General features: G+C 39.6%; 1 protein-coding gene across 1 annotated transcript; it reads left to right on the top strand.

Annotated features, from left to right (window-relative positions):
• Positions 1-34: 34 nt before the first annotated feature.
• arl4ab (ADP-ribosylation factor-like 4ab) lies at positions 35-2,623 on the top strand. The gene is made up of 2 exons (XM_043218142.1): positions 35-189; positions 865-2,623. Exon 2 carries the CDS (start codon positions 1,000-1,002, stop codon positions 1,603-1,605), a length of 606 nt encoding a protein of 201 aa, XP_043074077.1. The 5' UTR covers positions 35-189; positions 865-999; the 3' UTR covers positions 1,606-2,623.
• Positions 2,624-22,055: the final 19,432 nt, after the last annotated feature.

The following is a 22,055-nucleotide window of genomic DNA, read 5'->3' as shown; positions in this document are numbered from 1 at the left end:
GGGCGGGGCCAACCCCGCTAGAATGAAGTGGACGGCAGCTCGCTCTAGAGTCAGTGAAACAGGCGCTGTTACAGGGAGTGGATACACTTGTCGGCTCAGCTGATCTGAATGGCAACAATATTTTGGAAATAGTCGTAAACATTTTCATCTAATGATCTAACGAGCAACGCAAGGTTCGCACTAAATAAGGTGGGTGACGACTTATATTTTATTGCCATACGCAAGTGCACGCAAAGCTTGATTTGTAGAAAAATATAGCATTATCTGTGCAATAATGCAATTTAGAGTAACTTGTTATTTGGCTCTTGAATCTATAGCGGAGCCCGTTAAGCATTTTAGCGCACAAAACAATAATGAATCTCACGTTGAATGACTTGTTTGGAGGGAAATGCTGACAAAATTCATGTCTTTATGTATGGAGATGAGCCCCTCCTAAAGCGCTTTTACAGATGGCCATAGAGATCTGCGACAGACTCGTGTTTTCCCCGTTTACACGGGCCGGCTTATTTATGTGCATTTTTTTTCTCTATTGGCTACTGGCAACTACTGTTGAACAATAAAACGGCGAGAATAGATGAACAGGAGCCTTTGCGCGCTAGGATTTTTACCGATGCGTAATTCTGGTGCCCCTGTGGCGCTACATGTGCAAATGGGCTTCCTGCTGTTTCATCCTTCATTCACCATCACTGAAACTGAATGACACCCAGCTAGGTTGAATGTGTGTGCCTTTTAGAATGACAAAGAGGGAAGCATGCTTACTTGGAGCGAACAGCCAAGTAACAGAGAGCCGTAAAAAAAAGTGTGTGTGTCATGGTGCTCCACTGCTGGCCTCATTGCATCATCTCCTTTTTCATTTGGTTTCAGGTTATAGCAGCAGCAGCTTCTCGGGGGAACGAGAGAAGCCTTGTGAATATTTGGTGAAGCATCAGCGGCAGCGGCGACACCTGGTCTCCTGAGTCTCCGCGTTCGCTTTCATCCTCATCAGAGTGGCGGTACAAGATGGGGAATGGATTATCAGAGCCCCATGCCATCTTTCCCTGCCTGCCGTCCTTTCAGGCCCTGCACATTGTTATTCTTGGCTTGGATTGTGCCGGTAAGACTACCGTATTGTACCGGCTACGCTTTAATGAGTTCGTGAACACCGTTCCCACCAAAGGCTTCAACACAGAGAAGATCAAGGTGACTCTCGGTGGGAAAGGCCGGACTGCAACCTTTCATTTCTGGGATGTAGGAGGTCAGGAAAAGCTCCGGCCTCTTTGGCGCTCCTATACGCGGTGCGCCGACGGCCTCGTGTTCGTAGTGGACTCGGTAGATGCCGAGCGCATGGAGGAGGCCAAGACGGAGTTGCATAAGATCACACGGCTACAGGAGAACCAGGGGGTGCCCGTGTTGGTGGTGGCTAACAAGCAGGACCTGCGCAGCGCTTTGCCACTAGGTGAAGTCGAACAGATGTTGGCACTGAACGAGCTCGGCTCTCACACGCCTTGGCACCTCCAACCGGCCTGTGCCATCATCGGAGAAGGTCTACAAGAAGGCCTGGAACGTCTCCACTCCATGATCATCAAGCGGAGAAAGATGATGAGACAGCAGAAGAGGAAAAGATGACTGTTTGGTGATGGGATGTGAGCTGGATGTGGTGGTAGGCCTCTATGAGGGCTCTGCTGGTGATGTGCCATGGGCCTTTGTGGCCCTGCGCTCCTGGAATTATTGTTTCGGCGGGCTGAGTTTTATCAGTCAGATGGTTCTGGATGAATACAGTTCAGAGACCGAAAGAGGACAATATTGATTTTACCACTTTGGTTGTTGGATTGTAGCAGCGGTGGGACGATCACATGGAACTTTTACATCAATACAAGTGTTACAAAACGTCAACAGGTCTTGTGGTACATTGAGTTGTCATGAAGGACGACACTGGATTCGAACTTGTAAATGACGAAGACCTATCCCTGAAGTCTTTGTCCTTGCGTCTGAAGTGTTACACGTATCCTAGCATCCTAGCATTCATGTAAAGTCTTGAAATGGAAGGATTGATTACCAAAGCTGCCATGGACATCATGAATAATCCAATGTATACATTCAGGTGATGTTATTTCCCCCCATTTGGTTTTATCCAGAATGGCCAACCATCAATTCCCCTGGGTGTTTGTTGTCCCGGTGGACAGGGGAACCAGAATAAGCTTTATGGATCACTTGTTTGGGAATGCACAAAGGTTGAAATCTGATTACAGAAGGGTTGACCACTGAAGTAGTTCAACAGGTGAATGTGGTAACTGTCTAGAGGTTAACTCAACATGTTGACGTCGTAGCTTCTCCTAAGTTTGAGGACTACTCCTAGCTGTACCTACATTGTGTGCTTCCCTGAACAACAAGAGATGTTTAAATGCACTTTAGCAATTCCCTTTTCTAAACTATGAACTTGCAGCATCTGATTTTTTTGTAAAGAGTTTATCATGCTACTAAAAGAAGTAATGTATTGCTTCGAGTGAAGCATTTTTTTTAATATCCACTGTTCCACATTCTAATGTGTCGGTTTGTCACTCAGTGCTTGTGTGTTGGGGGATGTTCATATTTATGTGTCAGAATTTGTACACTTTGAATAAATCCACAACTACACTAAACATCATGTTTTGAGTCCTCATTACTACCTATTGCATGACACACTCAAGCTAATTGTCAAAGTTTATGACCTGACAACGTCTCTAATTGCATTTTTAGTCTGATAATCGTTTGACGTACTTCGCAGTTGAGTCACCAAAGGTTGTTCCTTTATAGAGTCACGCAAAATAATCAACATGAACGGTATGTGACCAAACAGGATGCACTTTGTACTGTTATTACACACTTTTATAAATGTTAAAAGGGGCTGGAAGAGTAAAATTATTGCACATTGAATATGTTGAATATAAAAGCAGAAATTTCATTTGTACATTGCCGTGTTTACTTTTATTTCTGTCATCAGCTGTAAAAATGCCATTTCTTTTCCATGCACTTATTTCAAAATGTTACATTTTAAGGATTTTATAATGCACATATATGTCACATTTAAGATCTAAATTACATTTTTTTTGGCCAAACTTAAAACATCATATTGAAGATTTGTAAATAATAATAATAATAATAGTAAATTTACTAACCTGGCACATGTTTTAATCTAGTTTCTGGTATATTACAGTTTTTCTCACTTGCTAAAACACAATTTCTGAAAGTTTGCCACATATTGTGAAACCATTAAACACAAAACCTCATCTTCAAGCACTATTTACCAAACCTGACTCCTCTCGCAAAATGAAACGTTTGCCTCAAAACACTTTTACCTATGTTCAAAATCAAGCACTGCTCTGAAATCAACAAACATACATCAAAAAATCGAAAACTTAGTTCTCAGGGAGAATTACATTTTTAATCCCAAAACAATGTTTTTCCTTCATTGTCTTTTTAAAAAAAAACATGTTTTATCATACTAGCCGTGTCGTGTTCAATCAATTACATGCATTCTCTATTTGTATTTGTTTACCAGTATTTATGACGTGCATTAGAGGGCAGAATGTTTTGAGAATGAGAATGTGTTTAGAGTTTTGCTTAAAAGTCTAAGTGAGATCTGCAAATTGTGTTTTACCATGTGAAATGGTTTAAGGTATTGACAACAGACTGCACAATTAACTAAATGAGGTCAGGCAACTGAGAACTTTGTTCAGCCAATGGTTTTTAGTGTTTTAGCAATTGAGAAAAACTGTATTATATATCTAGTATATTAAAAAAGAAACAATATGTGTGGTGTGTTATTTATTGTTTTTTTGCGTCTACCCCTAAAACCATCTTGCATAACAAGCCAAACCGACTGAGAGTTCATGCTTAATTAAACATTAATCAAATAAGACAACACAAATAGAATTTGCTCTTTTCCAAAGTCCAATACGTAACTGCTCTGAGTTTTAAAACACAGCTGTCTTGCCCGAAGCCCCACAGAGTCGCTTGTTGTGTTTGGAGAGGATCTGGCACAGCCGGTTCTAGCACAAGAGCGTTTTCCCTGGGAACAATGAGGCTTTAACACAGCGAGAGAGGGGTCTGTGCACCAGCTGACCAGTTCAAACAGGAATCCTTTGCTGGATGTTGGTCGATTCAGCGTTCTGGATGACAGACGTAGATCACACGATACGGGCTTCAGAGATAATAGGTGGGATTGGCTTCTAATTAGGTCTCAAATCATGAAAAAGGCAAACATATCCTCCACAAAAGCCAAAGCAGCAGGCTCTGTTTTGGTTCTCTTACAAGGAGATGGTACAAAGAGAATTCACAATTTAGCATCTAAAACATAGTTGCATGCTTATGTTTTGGAGGGCAACAACATCAAGACTTGGTAATCCAGCTTGGCTGGGCACGAGGCCTTGGAGAGAGATGTGATCTGGCTGTCTGACTGTCTGCTTTGATTTGTTTGAGAACAGCACTTGAGAATTATACCTGACAACCTCTGCTACACAAGCCATGTAGATGAGCTGAGGAATTTTAATGAACCGGTGTGCCGTGCCTTTTGTCTTTGCATGAAAGTACAGCTCACTTGTATTAGTAATGCTGTTCCTTTGAGGGGGGCTGGCGTGATGCCCAGCGCCCCATGGTCCGCTCCACTAAAACATCATTTAAGCAGGGCAGAGGTTAAGCTTGTGTGCCGTTCTCATGGCAGTTTAGGGGGAAAAAATGGTTTATCAGAATCAAACTGAGGTTAGCAGTTTCCATATCGCTCCTGACCCTTCCTGTACGCTGCTGTGACCCAGCCTCTTTCCTTCTGATCCTGGGATGTAAGTGATGTAAGTGACGTGGGACTGAAGGGCCAGTGCTGGTGGAGGAGATCAGAAATCAGAGCAGGCTTCCTGTTCGCTCCACCCTAGAACACGCTGAGTCAGGACACGGCACCGACACTCCCTTCACCGAGCGTCCTGCTTGTCTCTGCACTGCTGCGCGTCATAAAAGAGCCACTTACACTTATAAAACTCTAGTTTACGGTCATAAAGGTGCTCCGGGCCATCATTAAGGCCATTTGGGAATGTAGAATCAATCTGGAACACTAAATGTTTATGCACAGCAGATGTTTACTGTAGTTTTGTGTTCTCGTGACTTGGAGATAAATGTTTCTAATGAGCAAGTCATATATTTCCTCGGCCTACTGGTGTTGTGCTGACAAAATATGCAGATACAATAAGTTATGACAGGATGGATTATGAATGATTCTGAATAATGAGGCAAATATGTATTTGAATGAACTGTGTATAACTAAAAGGATTTAATGCCGTTTGTGTCTGTATACAGTGGCATTCAAAATTGTAAACATTGTTTTCAAGAAAGTAATACTTTTTTTTTAGCAAGGATGCATTAGTGACAGTAAAGACATTCCAAATTATGTCTTTTTTTAGATTAATGCTGTTTTGAACTTTACATTCATCAAAGAATCCTGAAAAGAGGAGACAGGAAGTGAAGTGGGGGAGGGGTGGGTAGGACTGCGAAAGGTCAGAATTCAAACTCAGGACGGCCATAACGCAAAGGCATCATACATGAGCGCATTTGCCCACTAGGCTATCAGCGCTGACCAAACATGGCATTTTGAGCAACTGTAACCAAGCTTTGAAAAGGCTTTATACACAAGATCCACATTTGCGCATTTTATCCAAAGTCCAATTATGTATCACATGCACTACGTGTAGACAGATATCCGGGGATGTTTCATTACAAGTCTTTCCACCAGATGATTGTTTTTCTGTGCAAGCCATAACTGAAGGTTAACACATATTTAAGAAGTTGCTGTATGCCAGATGACTGGCGAGTCCTGGAGATTAGCATTTACACTACAAACGCAATGTTTCCGGCTTCCACCTAATGTGTTTTGGGTGATTAGATCACAAAATGCCTTGGGCAGCAGCACCAAGAATCAAAGAGGTCCTTCAAACAACGCTATAATCATCACTTTCATTCGTGCTCCTGTTTTTAGATGGCAAAGAGTTAATGTTTAGGTCGTTTAATGGTCTCAGAGTGATTAACGTGTTTGATGTGCATTTATCTGTGTTGTCTGGCAGCAGTGGTGAGGTGTGAACGTTTAAACGCAGGGTTGAGTGTGGTGTGAACGGCGGGTGGAGGACGATAGGCCTGGGTGAGAGGGCAAAGCGGAGAGAGATAAGTGCTCCACCACTCCCTGCCCTTCCTGAGAAGCACAGAGGCTCCCGCCCTTCTTCACACACGTCAAGATATGACGACACACTCATCCCTGTTACAAAGAAACTCTTTCTCTTCTCTTAAACACAGTCCTTTACTTTTATTGGCCTTCAGAAGTAATTATATTCTGAGTTTGTACTGAGCAATATACGGTAACTTGAAAATCATGGTGCTTTCAAACATTGCAAAATACGAATGATAGTGTTGAAATATAAAAATTAGACAAGAAAGGGATGAAATGAATCCGACTTTTAATATAAAAACCATTCCAAACTATTGAAAACATTTAATTGGAACTCTTTATGTTCTGTGTCGTTAAACAAGAGGTCAGGAGTTGCGATATGTCTCTACTCCCTTTATTTTGGCCCCCTAACCCACCCTTGTAGATTGAAGGAAATTACGCTTGGGTAATGTTAAGCAAAAAAACAAAGCTTAACATTGCCAGAGCACTGGTAACATTATTATTATGCTTGCAATTAATAAAATTAAGTAATAGGAGGATAGTAATAGCAACATTATTTCAAATGCGGCATTCATATATGTCAGCGTTCAAGAGGAGGCAAGGGAAAATGAAATAAAATTACATTTAAAAAGTAAAATGAAATAGGAGGGTAGTAATGCCAATGTTAGACAGATAGATAGATAGATAGATAGATAGATAGATAGATAGATAGATAGATAGATAGATAGATAGATAGATAGATAGATAGATAGATAGATAACATTTATTTAAAATTTAAAATGAATCTGAGAAAAACCATATGTTGGGAGTAGTAGCAACATAATTTAAAATTCAGCATTCATATCTGTGAGAATACGAGAGGAGGCAAGGGAGAGAAAGACAGAGAGAGAATGAACAGAGAAGGAGAGAAGTGAAGAATACGTGTGTAAGTAAGTATCCCTCAGTATGTCTGACAGTTCAAAGCCGGGCTGCACTTAAAACAAAACCTCAGTAGAGTTGTGTAAGTATTCAGTTTGAAGGTGCTCCTTTACTGTCCTCCAAACGAGCTCTCATGAACTGTGATTCTTGACAAATGCCATCATTAATTCATCCAGAGTCTGATGATTACAGGCCTGGACTGATCTATGAAGTGTATTTAGTAAAGTGCTGTTATCTCAACCACATACTAATGAATATGAAAAACCCAATTTATTTCAATTTTTTTTTAAACAGACCGTGCTTGACAAGAGTTTGCATGTGTTTACTTAGTACCTTGTGTAACTGATACAAATTGAAAAATTATTAGTGTAATGTCATGCAAATAAAACAAACTATAAACCCAGATAACAACATTGTTCAGTCTCGTTTTTCATTCTCATAGCACGCTGTTTATAATTTAGAAGTCAGATACTCTGTGGCTCCAGGCTGCATCATCTAGTTTAAAACATTGAATATAAATAGTATAAAGTGTTTGCATGAAGTATAATTGTGGTCTTTGGCTGGTGTCCGTCTGGCTGGAGGCACTAGGCTGAGTTGAGGAGGGTGGGAGAGGATGACAGGGCAGTTGTAGTGGACAGGAACTCAACTGTTGTGTTTTGTCTAGAGAGCTTTTGTTAACAGAGGGTGTGGGTGTCCAGGGCTTCCTGTCATGGTCTTGAGAAGGCTGCACAGGGCCAGTTCAGATAAGACTAAGTCAAACAGAAAGGCGAAGAAAATGGGTGGAAGAACGTAGTGTAGAGTAGTTCATCAATCAAGCCTCTGCAAATGCAATTTGGCTGGAAAATCAGTTTATACTTGAATTTAGCTGTCACATTGTTGAATTTCAGATAGGAGTTTCCGTTGTTTTATTATATATTTGATTACTCTAATAACAATAAAAGGCCAATGGAGTACTTACGGAGTGCAATCCTTTGTTTAGAGTGCAAAAAAAGACATAAATACATAACATAATGTAACTTCATCATTATATTAATACACACTTGTAATGCAAAATAGCATATAATGTAATGATGTGGTGTGTAAGTAAAAGAAAATATCCTTCGAAGTTTTAAAGCTGGTAGTGCACCATGTATAAAGTTATTGTCTCTCAAAATAAAAATTGGACTACAAATCATCGAAATGAGTCGTTTTAAGTGGATGTCAAAATTAAACATTAGCATATCGCCCGCCCACTTGTTGTCTTTTCAAGTTGGTCTTTTCCAATAGTATACTACAGACATACCAGTAAGTAACTTTGCAACTATGTCAACTAGCAATCATTAGAGTATTAGTAGACTGTCTGATTAAAATCTCCTAACGCTTTGTTTTGAAGGGTCTGCAACATATTTAACCGACTTTAAGAATATATATAGAAGTATGTGTCAACTTATTCTACTAACCCTAAACCTAACAGCCTACTCTGAGAGTTAGTAGACATATAGTTGTGAATCAATGAGAATTAAGGTACTTACAGTAGTTACTCTATTGTAAACCTACCAACATCCGTCACTGTGACGTATCACAAAATGGAAAATTTTGATTCAGTCACATACAATAGGTTAAAGCAAATTCACAATAGGTTTTCGTCAACATAAAATACTGCAGTTTTGTGCAAGTGCTACTAAAAACTATTTTACATTTTGGCAAATTGGTAGATTTAGATTTTTTTAGAGAGTTTGTTTAATCTCATTTGTATGTTTTTTATGATTACATAATTGATAAAATATCATCGCCTGACAAAATATTGTGATTAGATTGGTTATTAAGATTAGATTTGAACCTTACATGACACGTTTCAAAACTATTTTTCATGAAAATCCACCGCTCCTTCCTCTTAAAAATTACATAACCTTTATTTACGTCCTTTCAGCTCACTCCGTACAGTGAGCTTCTGCCATGTGCCCTGTCATCCTCTTTATTAAACATTCAGACATTTAAATAAACACCTCAGCACCTCCACCGTGAAGCCACTCTGCTTAAGAGCCTTTTACTGTCTGCTCTCCCTTCGCTCATCCATGCTCCCCGTTCGCGTGCCAACCCTTTTCCAGAACACCTCAATCCCTCTGATCTGCCTGACAACAATCACGTCTGGAAATTATTTAACGTTTCAGTTCCCATGCACATCAGTTATGCTCACACAGCCAGAGGAAACACAGGCCTTGCTGCTGCATTTGCGCAGAAAATGCCTTGGGGTTATGCAACTGTTGGCACAGCGCTTCGGCAGACCTCTGTGAAAACACACAGTGTGGAGATAACGCTGGAACCTGTGAGATTTAGGCGGCTGTAGAGCCACTGTAAACAAACCTCCGAAAGCCGTCAGCTCGGATCTGAGGCAGACGGAGCGCCGAGTGACTGACAGCTGTCAGGAACAGGGGCGTGTGGAGAGGTGTGTCTGAGGAGCCGTGGCGAACGCCGGATGTTTACTTGAGGGAACCAACCACATTATCCTCTCAGCAGGTCAAAGTCTCTGTGTGCCGGCTCATTATCGCTGCCGATGCCATGAGGAAACGAGAGGTTGTGCGACTGTAGACCCTCGTTCATTTACACAGCAAAATACTTTTGCACTCATTCACACCTCTTCTAGATGATCTGATTTCAGCATTAAACACAGGTGTAAATGGGGTCCAAAATGGTTTGTGGCCACATTGCATTGGTAGTTTAAACAAAAAAAGTCATGTGAGCCAGTGACCGGTTCATAATATTTTTGGTCATGTGAGTTTAATGGGAATATGATGGGAGGATACACAAAGTACTTCAACAGTTTCTATTAAAATTACAAAATGATATTCTATGAAATATCAAAAATCTGAAAAGATTTTACAAATTCATGTGTATACATTTTATTTAATGCTATATATATTTTTTTTTTTATAGATTGTTTTATAGATATTCTCTGATGAATATTAAGTTACAAATATATTTCATATATATTCAAAATACAATTACTATTTAATACTGCTGTTCTCTACATTTTAAAATATATGTCAGTGGCACATGATCCACATGAAGTTATGAGATTGGGCTGATATGATTCTCTGATGAATATAACAGTCTAAATATATACAGCATCATATGTTCAAAATATATAATCAGCATGCAGTAGCACACAGTGCTCCACAGTGATTTATGGTGATATATAAAGACTTTTCAGACGCATTTTATAGGTGTAAACAGAGCTTCAGACTAAACAATGTTTTCCAACCGTTTCAGCAGATTACGCATTTAGGAGGTGTCTCAACAACTTTTTTTTTTAAAAAATGAGTCCAAACAGCTGCTCTGGAAAACTCCCACCTTCTGGCAGAAACAATAACACAGTCAAGGCCTCAATCCCTCACAGGTTACATAAAGCTTCCACCATTGTCCTCTGTGCCGCAGCATTGAATTCCTTATACAGATGAAAGCTCGCTCCAGTTTGATCCACCTGTGTTGTTATATGACACAAAGATCATGCTGTCCCTGATCTGTTGGCACAGAAACACCAGTAAAGCATTTAAGCCCCGAGGGGGACAATCATCGCCCACGATAATGTTTGGGATAAAGGTGGCTGTGAAGATTCAGGCACGGTGACAAGACTGCGGTTAGCATTACATACAGTACATTATAAACCTGATTACATAACCCCATGTGTCCTCTGGGAAGGTTGATAAAGCACTGATGGAGTGACACAGAAATTTTCTTAGTTCTTAGGCTATTTATTAAAGATTCTCCGCTTTTCATACAATCGCACATAATATATGAGGGGTATCTTTTCTCTTTCACTGATCCAATGTATTAATATATTCACAGAGCTTTGAAACCTAAAAATAGCCTGCATGCAACCACGAGTTGAATGGCTAATAGCTTATGCAAAGTGTGTTACATTTTGGCACAGTCTTTGAACACGCTAACAAAAGCCCGCTCACAACTGAGCTATTTTGAGATGTGCAAGTTCTGCCTCTACGTCACAGTTCCATATGGGGAGTAAAATTTCCCTGATTTTAATGTCATATTACTTTTGTCTGTTCATCCCATCATCTTCTGCTCTTTTTCCTGTGCGCTAACTGTTATCCCCTTCCTGTTCGTGCATATTCCATCCTCATACCTTTTCCTCTGCCGTCATTTGCACACATTCATCTCCTAAATCTTTTCCAGTGCCTAAATTTCCATGCTCCCTTACGCCTTGTTTACACCTCATATGAAAATCTGTCCAGTGCAGTCTGATCACAATCAAGCACGTCACAGAACAAATAACAATATAAAGTACCATTCAAAATCTGGAGTCTGCAAGATCTCTTAGGCTGCATTTATTCGATTAAAATATTGTAATAATGTGTAATATTATTATCATTCATAATGACTTTTTTCTATTTGAATGCATTTTAAATTGCAATTTATTTCTGTGATGCGATGCTTAATTTTTAGCAGCCGTTACTCCAGTCTTCAACGTCCTTAAGAATTGACTGTGCTGATGCGCAAAAAACATTGTTTATAAGGGATTATTTGATGAAAAGAGAGTTTAATGCATTCTTGCTGAATTAAAAAAAACTTGGCTGTGGCAGTGAACATGGAATGACATGAAGGTAACTAAATAGCATGTTAGGTGAAAAGCCGTTTAAAAACTAGGTCTAAACAGGGTCTCGGTTTCCTTTGCACACCTCTTTTTTGCTCTCTTAACAATATTTTTTACATCCTCTACAGGTCTTGTTGATATAAAGTTAATTGGCTTGAGGGTGGGGAACAATAGCAGGACAAAAGGTTGCTTCCCCCCGTTCAAAGCGCACCGCAGGGGGAGGATGTTGCCAGGGGGGGCTTTGTGTGCTGCCAGAGCCGGCGGTCAATAGTTTCATTTGTGACGGATGACCAGCCTGTTGCTCCTGCATTAGCAAAAAGGCTAGGAACCTTTTCAAACAGTGATTTTACTGTTGTAAATGAGCCTTTGGGGCGAAGTACAGTGAAAGGAAAAACACAAAGACCACGAATGATCTGAGCAGAGCTTCTTTGAAACAAATCATTTGCAATGCGTGCTAAAATACCTGAAGCTAAATCTGTTTAACATTAACTATAACTTCTGAAAGTCTGCTCAGCTCTGCTAACTGATATTCTCCGTCTGGCTGTGATCAGTGGACTATCAAAATTCTTTCTGTCTCTTTTGGACCAGATGAGATCGCTGGACTCGGCTTACACCGCAAACACTTGTGGTTGTGTAACCAAACATCTGCGGTTCCAGTAAAAGCAAAAGAGACAGTGAAAAAATGGACGGAGGGAGGGAGCTTCAGATCTGTCAGTATTTTTTCACCTTTTAGGGTGAAGAAGGGCTGTAATTTTATGCTTTTACCCAGCAGGCTTTGAGGTGCTAACTCAGTGCCGAAGAGTCCGGTGACAGGTAGTCTCAGCCTCAGACGACATGACCCATGGTCTGCAGACAGGCTGTTTGCCGATGTCTGATGCATATTGCATCCACTGGTAAAGTGAAGACTTTTTTTCACGCCGGCCTTTGATTGTGGTGTACTCCAATTCAGACAAACCCAGCCCTACATCTCACGTAAAAACAAAACAAACCATAGCTGCTCACTTTACATGCGAGTCAGTCAAATAACCTCTTCCTGATTTTTTCTGTACAGTGAAAGTCAGTCCAATGTTTCTTTTTTTTTAAACAAAAACATTCCTAGGAATGTTCTTGTTAAACGTGGAATATTTAACATTTTATTTTTGGGTCAGCTGTCCCATTAAGAACCTTGTAGTCTCAAAGCCTTCATTGTACTTATTGTACTCATTGTGTACAACTTTGTGCGAAGGCATGTGTAAATGTTTTAAAAACAATAACGGGGATTTCTGGAATTTGCTAGAGTATGTGGTGTGACCGTTACGCTTGCTAACCCAGATTTAAGTGTGGCACTATCACCACAACCCCAGAATAGAACATCAGCTGCTCTGCTGCATGTCAATAAAGAATATAGAGGCCACAACAGTAATATTCATGAGAATCTTAACAAGCCCTACTAAAAATTCAGGCCTAATCCCTTGTTGTGCTGCCATAAATGGGAAGCATTCTCTTGATCCTACTCTTTTGCCTGAGGCCTAACAATTATACTGCATGCCAGTCCCATCACTGAAGTACAACCTGATGCTAAACATGAGAAAAAGCACAGAAATAGATGACATGCAACCATATTTGACAAATGCTACACTTATAATTAATTGTACAGCAGATAAGCCTGCGTGCTGGAAAGAGGTTTTATTGCCATGGTAATAAAGTTGTAGATGAAAGCACAGACACCCTCATCTCCCCATGGTGATAAGACCATGTCTGTCATCAGTCAGTCCCATCTGAGTAAACTCCTTCAGCTGCGCTGGGAACACTGAAGGAGGTCTATAGTGCGTTGAACGAGCTGGAAGAGCGTGTGAAGCAGACAGACAGGACGAGCACATACACAAGTAGCATGAAAAGGTTCAGATAACGTGTGTTTGTGAATGCCTCAAAGTTGCGCGCATGAAGTTTATACTGTGATCTGGGTCTTTCTGATTTAATCTACCATTATGTAAGAGTCACACACCCAATTTCCCAAAGCTGTGGAGAGGACTGGACCACAACCACAAAGTCACACAATACAACTGACATTTGTGTATGTAGCAAGAACAAAAACAACAAACCAAAAAATTAACCAGAATAAAGCACACAGACAGACCAAGATGAAACACAACACAACACGGAGAGAGGTGAAACAAGACAAAACATATAAACAGACAAAAACAAAAACATAGGCAGAGAGGAAATAAAAAACAGAGACGGGCCAAAACAAAACTAAACAAAGAAGAAAAAAGGTGAAAAAAACAACAAAAGGTACAAAACACAGAAAAAAACTGAAATTGTCAAATCAAACGAAAAACAAATAGACAGACTGAAACAAAACAAACACAGAAAGAGACAAACAGTAAATACATAGAAAGGTCAAAGCAAAGCAAAAAAAAAAAAAAAACAAACAAACGACCAAAGACAGGCTGAAACAAAACTAATGGGTAAGACAAAACTACTGAAACAAGACAAAACACAAAAAGACACAACACCACACAAAAACAAGAAAAGGTCAAAACAGAACACAGAAAGAGACAAAAAGAAAATACACAGTCTAAAAAAAATAAATCAAAACAAAGAACACAGAAAATATCTCCAAAAACTTAAACAGGCCAAAAAAAAAAAGTCAAAACAAAGCGCAGAGACAAATGAAAACACAAAGGACACAACACAGTGACGCACAAAAATAAATAAATAAAAATAAACAACCGTTGAACAAATCAAAAGTTAACTATTGTGAGCAACACTTGGCTACAGGTTTTCCAGTTAAACATTCTCCAGCGCTGTAGTGTGTGTTCAGCTGGAGAGATCTGATGTCTTACTAACCACATCAGTGCAGTGGTTACCAATAATGACTTTGTTGAAGCAAAGGTGCCTCCTGACCAAAGGTCTGTTGATAACTAAATATAGTCAGCAAACAACTTTGACACACATGCAATGCATAGACCCCCTGCATGATGTAATGAAGCCTCATGACCTTTATAAAGACATGAGCATAAAACTAGAATTGAACTTAAATTAACTGTTGATTTCAACGACTGCTCTGGATTTGACCTGTGGCTGAAAGGCTTACAACTCAATTTACAGCTTCACCCATTCCGGATCTAAACCTTCCCAAGGCTGATTTTGAGTTGGAGTTTCCCATTTCAGTCCCTATCTCGAGCCAACAGTCATCGTTGGCTTTGTATGCTAAAGCACCTCTCAAAAACATGTGCTCTTCAGCTCCAGAGTGCAGATTAGCAGCTGCTGCCTAAAGGGGAAGTGGGCCTGTTTGAACCCAGAGCGGGAGCCGGAGCAACCGCATGAACCCAGCACCTCCGCCTGATGAGCCAAAACTCAATCAGGGCGAATCCTTTTTAAGCCATCCCGAGAATGCGAGTAGACCCCTAAAATAATCACAGCAAAAATACCTCCCCAACATAGCCACAGATGTAAAAACACGGCTATATTTAAAATCTATGTAAGCACTTCACACTTCTCGCGGTGTGTGTTCGTCAATGGCTGTCCAGCAATTTTGTGCGTTAACTCTTTCCAAAATGAATACGTCATGTGAAAAATGGCATTTGAGGATTTCATCAAGCCTGGGGTTGGATTGTGACCCAGTGAAGAGACGAGATGAAGTTTCTTACGTCTAAGAAGCTCGGCTGTATGTTTTAGGCCTGCATCTGTTCCTGCCTTCACCACCTCACTGAAAATTGGTCTTTAATTAACTTCATACTTAAAATATCTGCCTTGCATTATTTAGCTCTCTCCTTCACACACACACACACACACACACACACACACACACACACACACACACACACACTCTCTCTCTCTATCTCACGCACAACGACAAAGTCACACACACACACACACACTGAAAGACACTTTGTCTTTTTTTAGTATACACAGCCCAGAAATGTAAAAGATCACAGTTATTGTATATAACGAAAACGAATGAAAAAAGCTGAACCCGTTTTAAATATAATATTTAAACTGATTGTTTGACATCAGGAAGATGAGCACATCTCCCTTCGTGAAAGCTCTGCCTATAACATATATTGTGGCATAATGATAACAAAAAATAAATAAATAAATAAATAAACATCAAAACAAAATTGGCAATAACTCTTGTTTACAATAACACCTACAGTATTGTTTTCCTATCATCAATGGTACAAGGCATATAGAGGGAAATATGCAGCTTGTATTTCTTAAATTAATTCTTCCACAAAAATATGTTACTTGAGATTTAAAGCTGTTTTTAGAATTTTTACTAGCTTCTGGTCACCGCACTTAGGTTTGTTTTGTAAGCAAGTGTAATGTGAACATGTATACTGTATATGGGATTATTTCTTTTTAACTTCTTATTTTGCTCCAACGCCTTACCCCCACAGACTTCCATCGTGAGTTCATGTTTTAATACAAAAAGTGGCAATCAAAATCAAAACGGTCACAGATGCTGTCAATATAGCTTAACTTGTATGCAACCCATAACATGCCTTTAACCGTTAACTGTTTTATGGTTTCTGAAGGACCAGCATTTATCATTCACTGATAATCCAAGTTGTGTGTTTCTGTGGATGTTTTGTTCATAATGTCTACGTACAGTATCCCCGAGGCTTATGCATTTCTCAAATTCGTCAGGTTCTGTACATTTCTTGCATGATTTTTGGCAGCGAACGAGCAGTGATATGATACCGCAAACAGAGCTTGCTGAATGGTCTTAATTTAGACGGAGCACTTTTGGGTTTATCTTTAACCACGCAATCACAAAATCCCTCAGTGTTTCCAAGAACGCTCCCAGCACACCCCATTCAGTTATCAGCTGCATCTCATTAAAAGAGGTTTTTCTGAAATCTGCATCACAAATCTGCTATCCACATGGTCTAATCTCCATTTAAACAGCAACACCACACGCTGAATACTTTTCAAGAGCCTGTATGCTGTTGTAACCATTTTTGAAAATTGAGAATCAGTTGCAAAAAGAAACGAAACGAAAAGAAAATGAATGAAAAATTGTGTTAGCTGAGACCAATAGGGTGAATCGTGTTCACATTTTACCCTAAAATCAAAACGTTGTCAGCGGTGGTTTACGTTCAACGTTATATTCTTGCTTTTGTAAATGAACCCCTCGTGTTCTGGTCATTTTGACCTGGAGAGGATTTTCTTTTCCTTGAAAATGCTAGATTATGTTATCACATTAGAGCGAGAGTTGCTGTGACTATTTTCACACCTTGCTATACTTGTGATGTCCCCAGGGAAAAAATAATCAGTCTACAAAAAGAAAAAAATTATATTAGTACCAAATGGATTCTGTCTTTTATCAGCATGTTTTTTTTTAATTAGGACAGTATTTTCCATATTTATATTTGGGAGCTGACCGATCATAGGACTTATTAATCTAAGCTTATGCATTAATTAAATATGGTGTAATTTCACATTTTTTTTTCTTTTCCATCAAGGTGTGTAAGCTCAGATCAATGTGGCCTACAACTAATCAGTTCCACAGATAAAACAAAACCTGCGTTGATTAAAAGAAAACAAGCTGACAAAAAGAGTTACGTTCGAGGCGCGCACATTTCCAAGGCAGGTTTTCGTGACTTCCACCCGATAGTACCATTATTATTTTATAATTTTATGTATTCCTCTGCTCTAGTGAAGTGAGTTAGCCCGGCGAAGCCCCCGCTGAAGACCCCCAGAGACACACATATAAGGGCAGAAGCGGTAAACGGCACAGAAGAGCTGGATGCACCAAGGCTCCTCCATAAATATCCCACATAAAAAAGGAATCGTTCATCCACTGGCTATTAATGGCAGGCCTGCTGCACCGAGTTCCTCTTCCACGCCTGCTCCAAATCAGCAGCTCGTTAATCTTCAGATGAATACATCGCCCCGTTCTGTCCCCTCCACCCGAGTCGCTCTAAGGGCCTTTTAGAGCAACGACACTCCATCATTTTCCTCATCTTTAATTTCGTCGCCTGGTTCTTCTCTATTTGTCCAATTAGATGTATCGCACATTTCCGAATCCGAAGACGGAGGAAGAGTGTTTGATTGTAATTTCCGGGAGTCTCGGTGCTTTTCTTTCATTAACTTCAAATAAAAGAGTGTATTGCTCACTAATGTTCAATATACTAACACGCCTGCCGTTCGCCGCTTGTTTAGCCCGCGTCGCATTGCAAACACGAACTCGCGCAAACAATCAAAGTGAGCTAATTCCATCTCAGCCAATCTCAGCGTCTCTCACGTCACTATTTTCACAACTGTTTGATGAACACAGAGAGCAAGCGAGGGGAGATGATTGAAGATAATGCAAGAAAAAAACTAATTAAAGAAGAAGGCCGTGGCCCGTTATCGCTTATCACAGCCGAGCCTGAGTCACCCATTATAGATCAAACAGAAAGTTGCTGCATTTCAGCTTTCTTGTGCGGCGCACAAAGCGAGACGGATCAGGTGAGCGGCGTTTGAAGTGGAATGAAATCCTACACGCCGGGTGGCAGATTGAACCCCAGACAAACCCCACTCCCAGCCTCATTAGCTGTGATGCCTCGATTGGACGCACGCGCGCAGCTGTGGTTTTGACAGTGCGTGAATAACACAGAGAGTTTCTGGGGGGTCGGATTATTAAAAGGAATTCTGCGAAGCTGCTAAATGAGTAAACGCCATTTTCGGTGAGACGCGCGATGGCCCGTGCGCAATACGAGGTGCGTAAAAATAAAACAATATGGTTTTTTAGATTGTTTTTGTAACATGTTAATGTACAGTAGCGGTCAAAACACTGATAGACTGATAACCGATTTTAAAACCTATATAAAATGAATACGTACTACCATGTTCTCACCAAGCCCTCATCAACGAAAAATTTCATAAAAACATTCCCCCGGTCTTCAGTGTCACGTGACCCTTCAGAATCGCTGAAACATCAGAATCTAATGTGCTGATCTGCTGCTCAAGAAACGTTTTTTGCTATCACAGTTGAAAAGAGAAGTTTTTTTTAACGTCTTTTTAGGGTGTGACACAGACAAGATATTTTTGATCATATAATGCTGTCCTGTGTGTGTGATGACGTTAAGGTGAGTTAAGATGACGGCAGAGATCACTGTGTCCCAGTTATACATGTCCTTTGTTTGACCTACGAACTTTAACCTTGTGAAATGCTGAACGATCAGAGGTGTCAGTGTGAGGGGCTGGGCGTGAGGAAGAAGTGTCGGAGGGAAAACAAAGTCACGGGTGACAGTACGGCCAACACTTTCTGACAACACTGGCAGTGTTTTTCTCCAGCAGCCCACTGACCTGAATCACCGAATCCCTCTCCATTTGATGTGGGGTTCTTTTCGCATCTCTTTCCAACAAGAATATATGAATATACAATCATCTCTGAAGCATGGAAGACATTTTTAGGTCTCCACCGAATTTACTTGATTACATGTTTGTTTATTTATTTGTAAATAATCATAATAGAGGTTGTCTAATGAGAATGACAACATGTCATCACATCTAAAATTATTTTAAAGGATGTTTGTATTTATTAAAAAAATATATAAAAATATATATTTAATGTAATATGAAATATGGTAAAGAATAGGATGTAGCTTTTATTTATTTTAAACAGCATTTTCTTTTTTTTTTTTTTTTTAAAATTAAAATAGAGCTTCTGAAATGAGAATGTAATGTATTTATTTCTTTTTTACATGATCAAAGACAACACGTCGTCACATCTAAAATTATTTTAAACAGCATTTTCTCATTTATTTACTTTAAAAATAATGATAATAGAGCTTTTATTTGTGATAACAGAGCTTTTTTTATTTTTTACATTATCTAAAATTATTTTAAACTGCATTTTCTTATTTATTTATTTGTTTAAAAAATAACGAATATCTAAGGATGTCGCTTTTATTAATTTATTCATTTACTTTGCAATATCTAAGGCATCTAAAACTATTTTAAACAGCATGTTCTTAATTATAATGCCAAAATGATTACACAAGCAGCTTCTACGACTCATGAAAAATTCATTTATCGCGCGACAGGTAACTAATGAAATGAATAATAAATGTTGAATGAATACACATGTAAATAAATGAATGAACAAATTAAGAAATACAAAAGTAAATAAAAATAAAGAGAATGATTAAATTGATACACGAGCAAATAAAAATAAAATAAATTGGTAAATAAATATACAAATATAAGCAAGTAAATGAATGAATAGATAAAAGGTATGAATACATAAATTAATAAGATATAAGAAAGTATATTTTCCCTTTCACATAGTGTAAATTTGAACCCATGACACACTACGCCAACTATCCCTGACCTCAGAGTCATTGTTTCGCCATCACAATGCACATTCGATTTTCTCCAAACAAATAGACTAAATTTATCATTAGCATCACACTTAGAGCAGCATCGGAGTGTTTGTGTGCTCATCTGTTTGTGTTTGCTGTTAGTCTGTGTTAAGTCTTATAGCTGCTGTTGGGACACAATGGTCTATCAGGTGAGGGGAAGAGCCGCTCGGTGAATGGAAGGAAGAGAGGCGTGGAGACAGGAAGTCCACCAGCCTGAGGAAACACACGGAAACATTATCCCTCTCACATGGGCCTCTGTCTCGACGCTGAGAAAGAGACAGGAAACACAAATACAGAGAAAGAGAGAGTGAAATACAGGGAAAGAGCGAGATAAAGAAAGTCACGGAGTGTGGGAACAAGTGTGTGTGTGTGTGTGTGTGTGCGAACATGCTGTGAAGAAAAATCCTTTCAACATTTCCACATAAATAATAAGCTGCACAACTTTTTTCACTATTGATGCTAATATTTTTGTGTTTCTTGAGGAGCAAATCAGCATATTACACTGAAGACTGGAGTAATGATGCTGAAAATTCAGCTTTACATCATAAATTACATTTTAAATATAAAATTGCCTTTTCGAATTACGATAATGTACCAGAAATGTATTTGTATTTGTGATCAAAAAAATGCAGCCTTGTTGTTGCTATTTTTTTTTCCCAGACAAAATTCCAAAACGTTTTGTTTTCGTTAGATTTTAAACTGCCCCTGTTATTAAATCTTCATATTTTGGCTTTGGGGATCTCCAAAAACAGGTCAAAAGGTCAAAAAACACTTAGTCTCATAATATGCATTTACCTGCTCAGCGACTCACATACTGTTCACTTCATTTCTCCAAACTCTCTCTTTGCGTGACGCTCATCTGCAGTGATTGATCGATAGGCTCTCATTTTCATCTCATCATGCTGTAATGCGGCGTTTGTGAGAGCAGCTCTGTGAAAGCGGCACCTAGTGGCAGAGAACGAATTAGTATTTTCATTCAGACCAACGTGACACAGCCAACAACTCGTTTCAAGGATCCAGAGTCAAAGCTTTCTTTTGAAAGACAATAACTTCAGGTGCACTTTAAGATGTAAATCATTCACAGATGTTTTCATTCACTTACACTGAATTCAGTTACACACCGCATGAAAGCTACTTTTCAATATCCACAATAGGGGCACTTTAACTAAATTGTGATTTTATGTTTTCAAATGGTCTCGGACTTCTGAACTCCACTGTACATATTTCCTTTATATCCACTGAATTAATAATCTACATTGTTTCTCTAACTTCTCAATGTTTACCTACAGAAAGCCCATCGTACTTGCATAACACATTGCAGTCTGACATGACTTTCCCAAATGTACCCTCTCACAGGCACTAAACTTCTACTTCACATTCAATTTTGTGAGAGGAGACCGTGCATCCATATGCAGACAGACAGAAAACCCCTGCAGGTACATTCGTGTTACACAACCATCCAGAATCAACGGCAGCCAGCGCCAGCCTGTCATTTCCAAGGGCTTGCTTAACTCATGTGTGTGTGGGACTGTCAAACCTTCCCTAGCGATAGTTGCACAAGAAAAGCAAAATCTGTCCTTAAATTCAACTCATCGGTTCAACAGGTAACCCGGTCACCCATCAGCCAGGTTACTGAAATGATGAAGTTTTTTTTTTAGACGGGTTTTTGGTGCACGTTTGCACGGGTGTGTCTGAGCGGTGCGGGGAAACTGAGGGTTGTTCTGTGCTGTCAGATCGAGTGTGTGTCTGCAGCTGCTTGAAATGATGTTTGTGAGTGTGTGTCATATGCGTAAGTACAATAGACATGTCAGAGCGGTGAGCGCCGACAGACAGACACGCTGCAATCTCAGTACACGGCCTTTTGTGAAGGTTATTTGGAAACCACAGGCAGGGTACAAATGAGGTTAATCTCAACGGGCAGAAGCTAGCAGACCCTTACAAATATAGAGTCACAGCTAGGCAGAATACACCAAATCTGCATTTGTTTGAATTAGTTAAATATGGACACCATGCAGGTGGTTAACAGTGTAATTAATCAGTAAGTAAACAGCGT

This window comes from Puntigrus tetrazona, chromosome 19 (genome assembly GCF_018831695.1).
Source record: "Puntigrus tetrazona isolate hp1 chromosome 19, ASM1883169v1, whole genome shotgun sequence".
Lineage (NCBI taxonomy): Eukaryota > Metazoa > Chordata > Actinopteri > Cypriniformes > Cyprinidae > Puntigrus > Puntigrus tetrazona.
This window is presented reverse-complemented; position numbering and strand designations above follow the sequence as displayed.

Excerpts from the sequence above, each read along its gene's own strand:
- arl4ab (XM_043218142.1), top strand. The coding sequence starts at position 1,000 with ATGGGGAATGGATTATCAGAGCCCCATGCCATCTTTCCCTGCCTGCCG.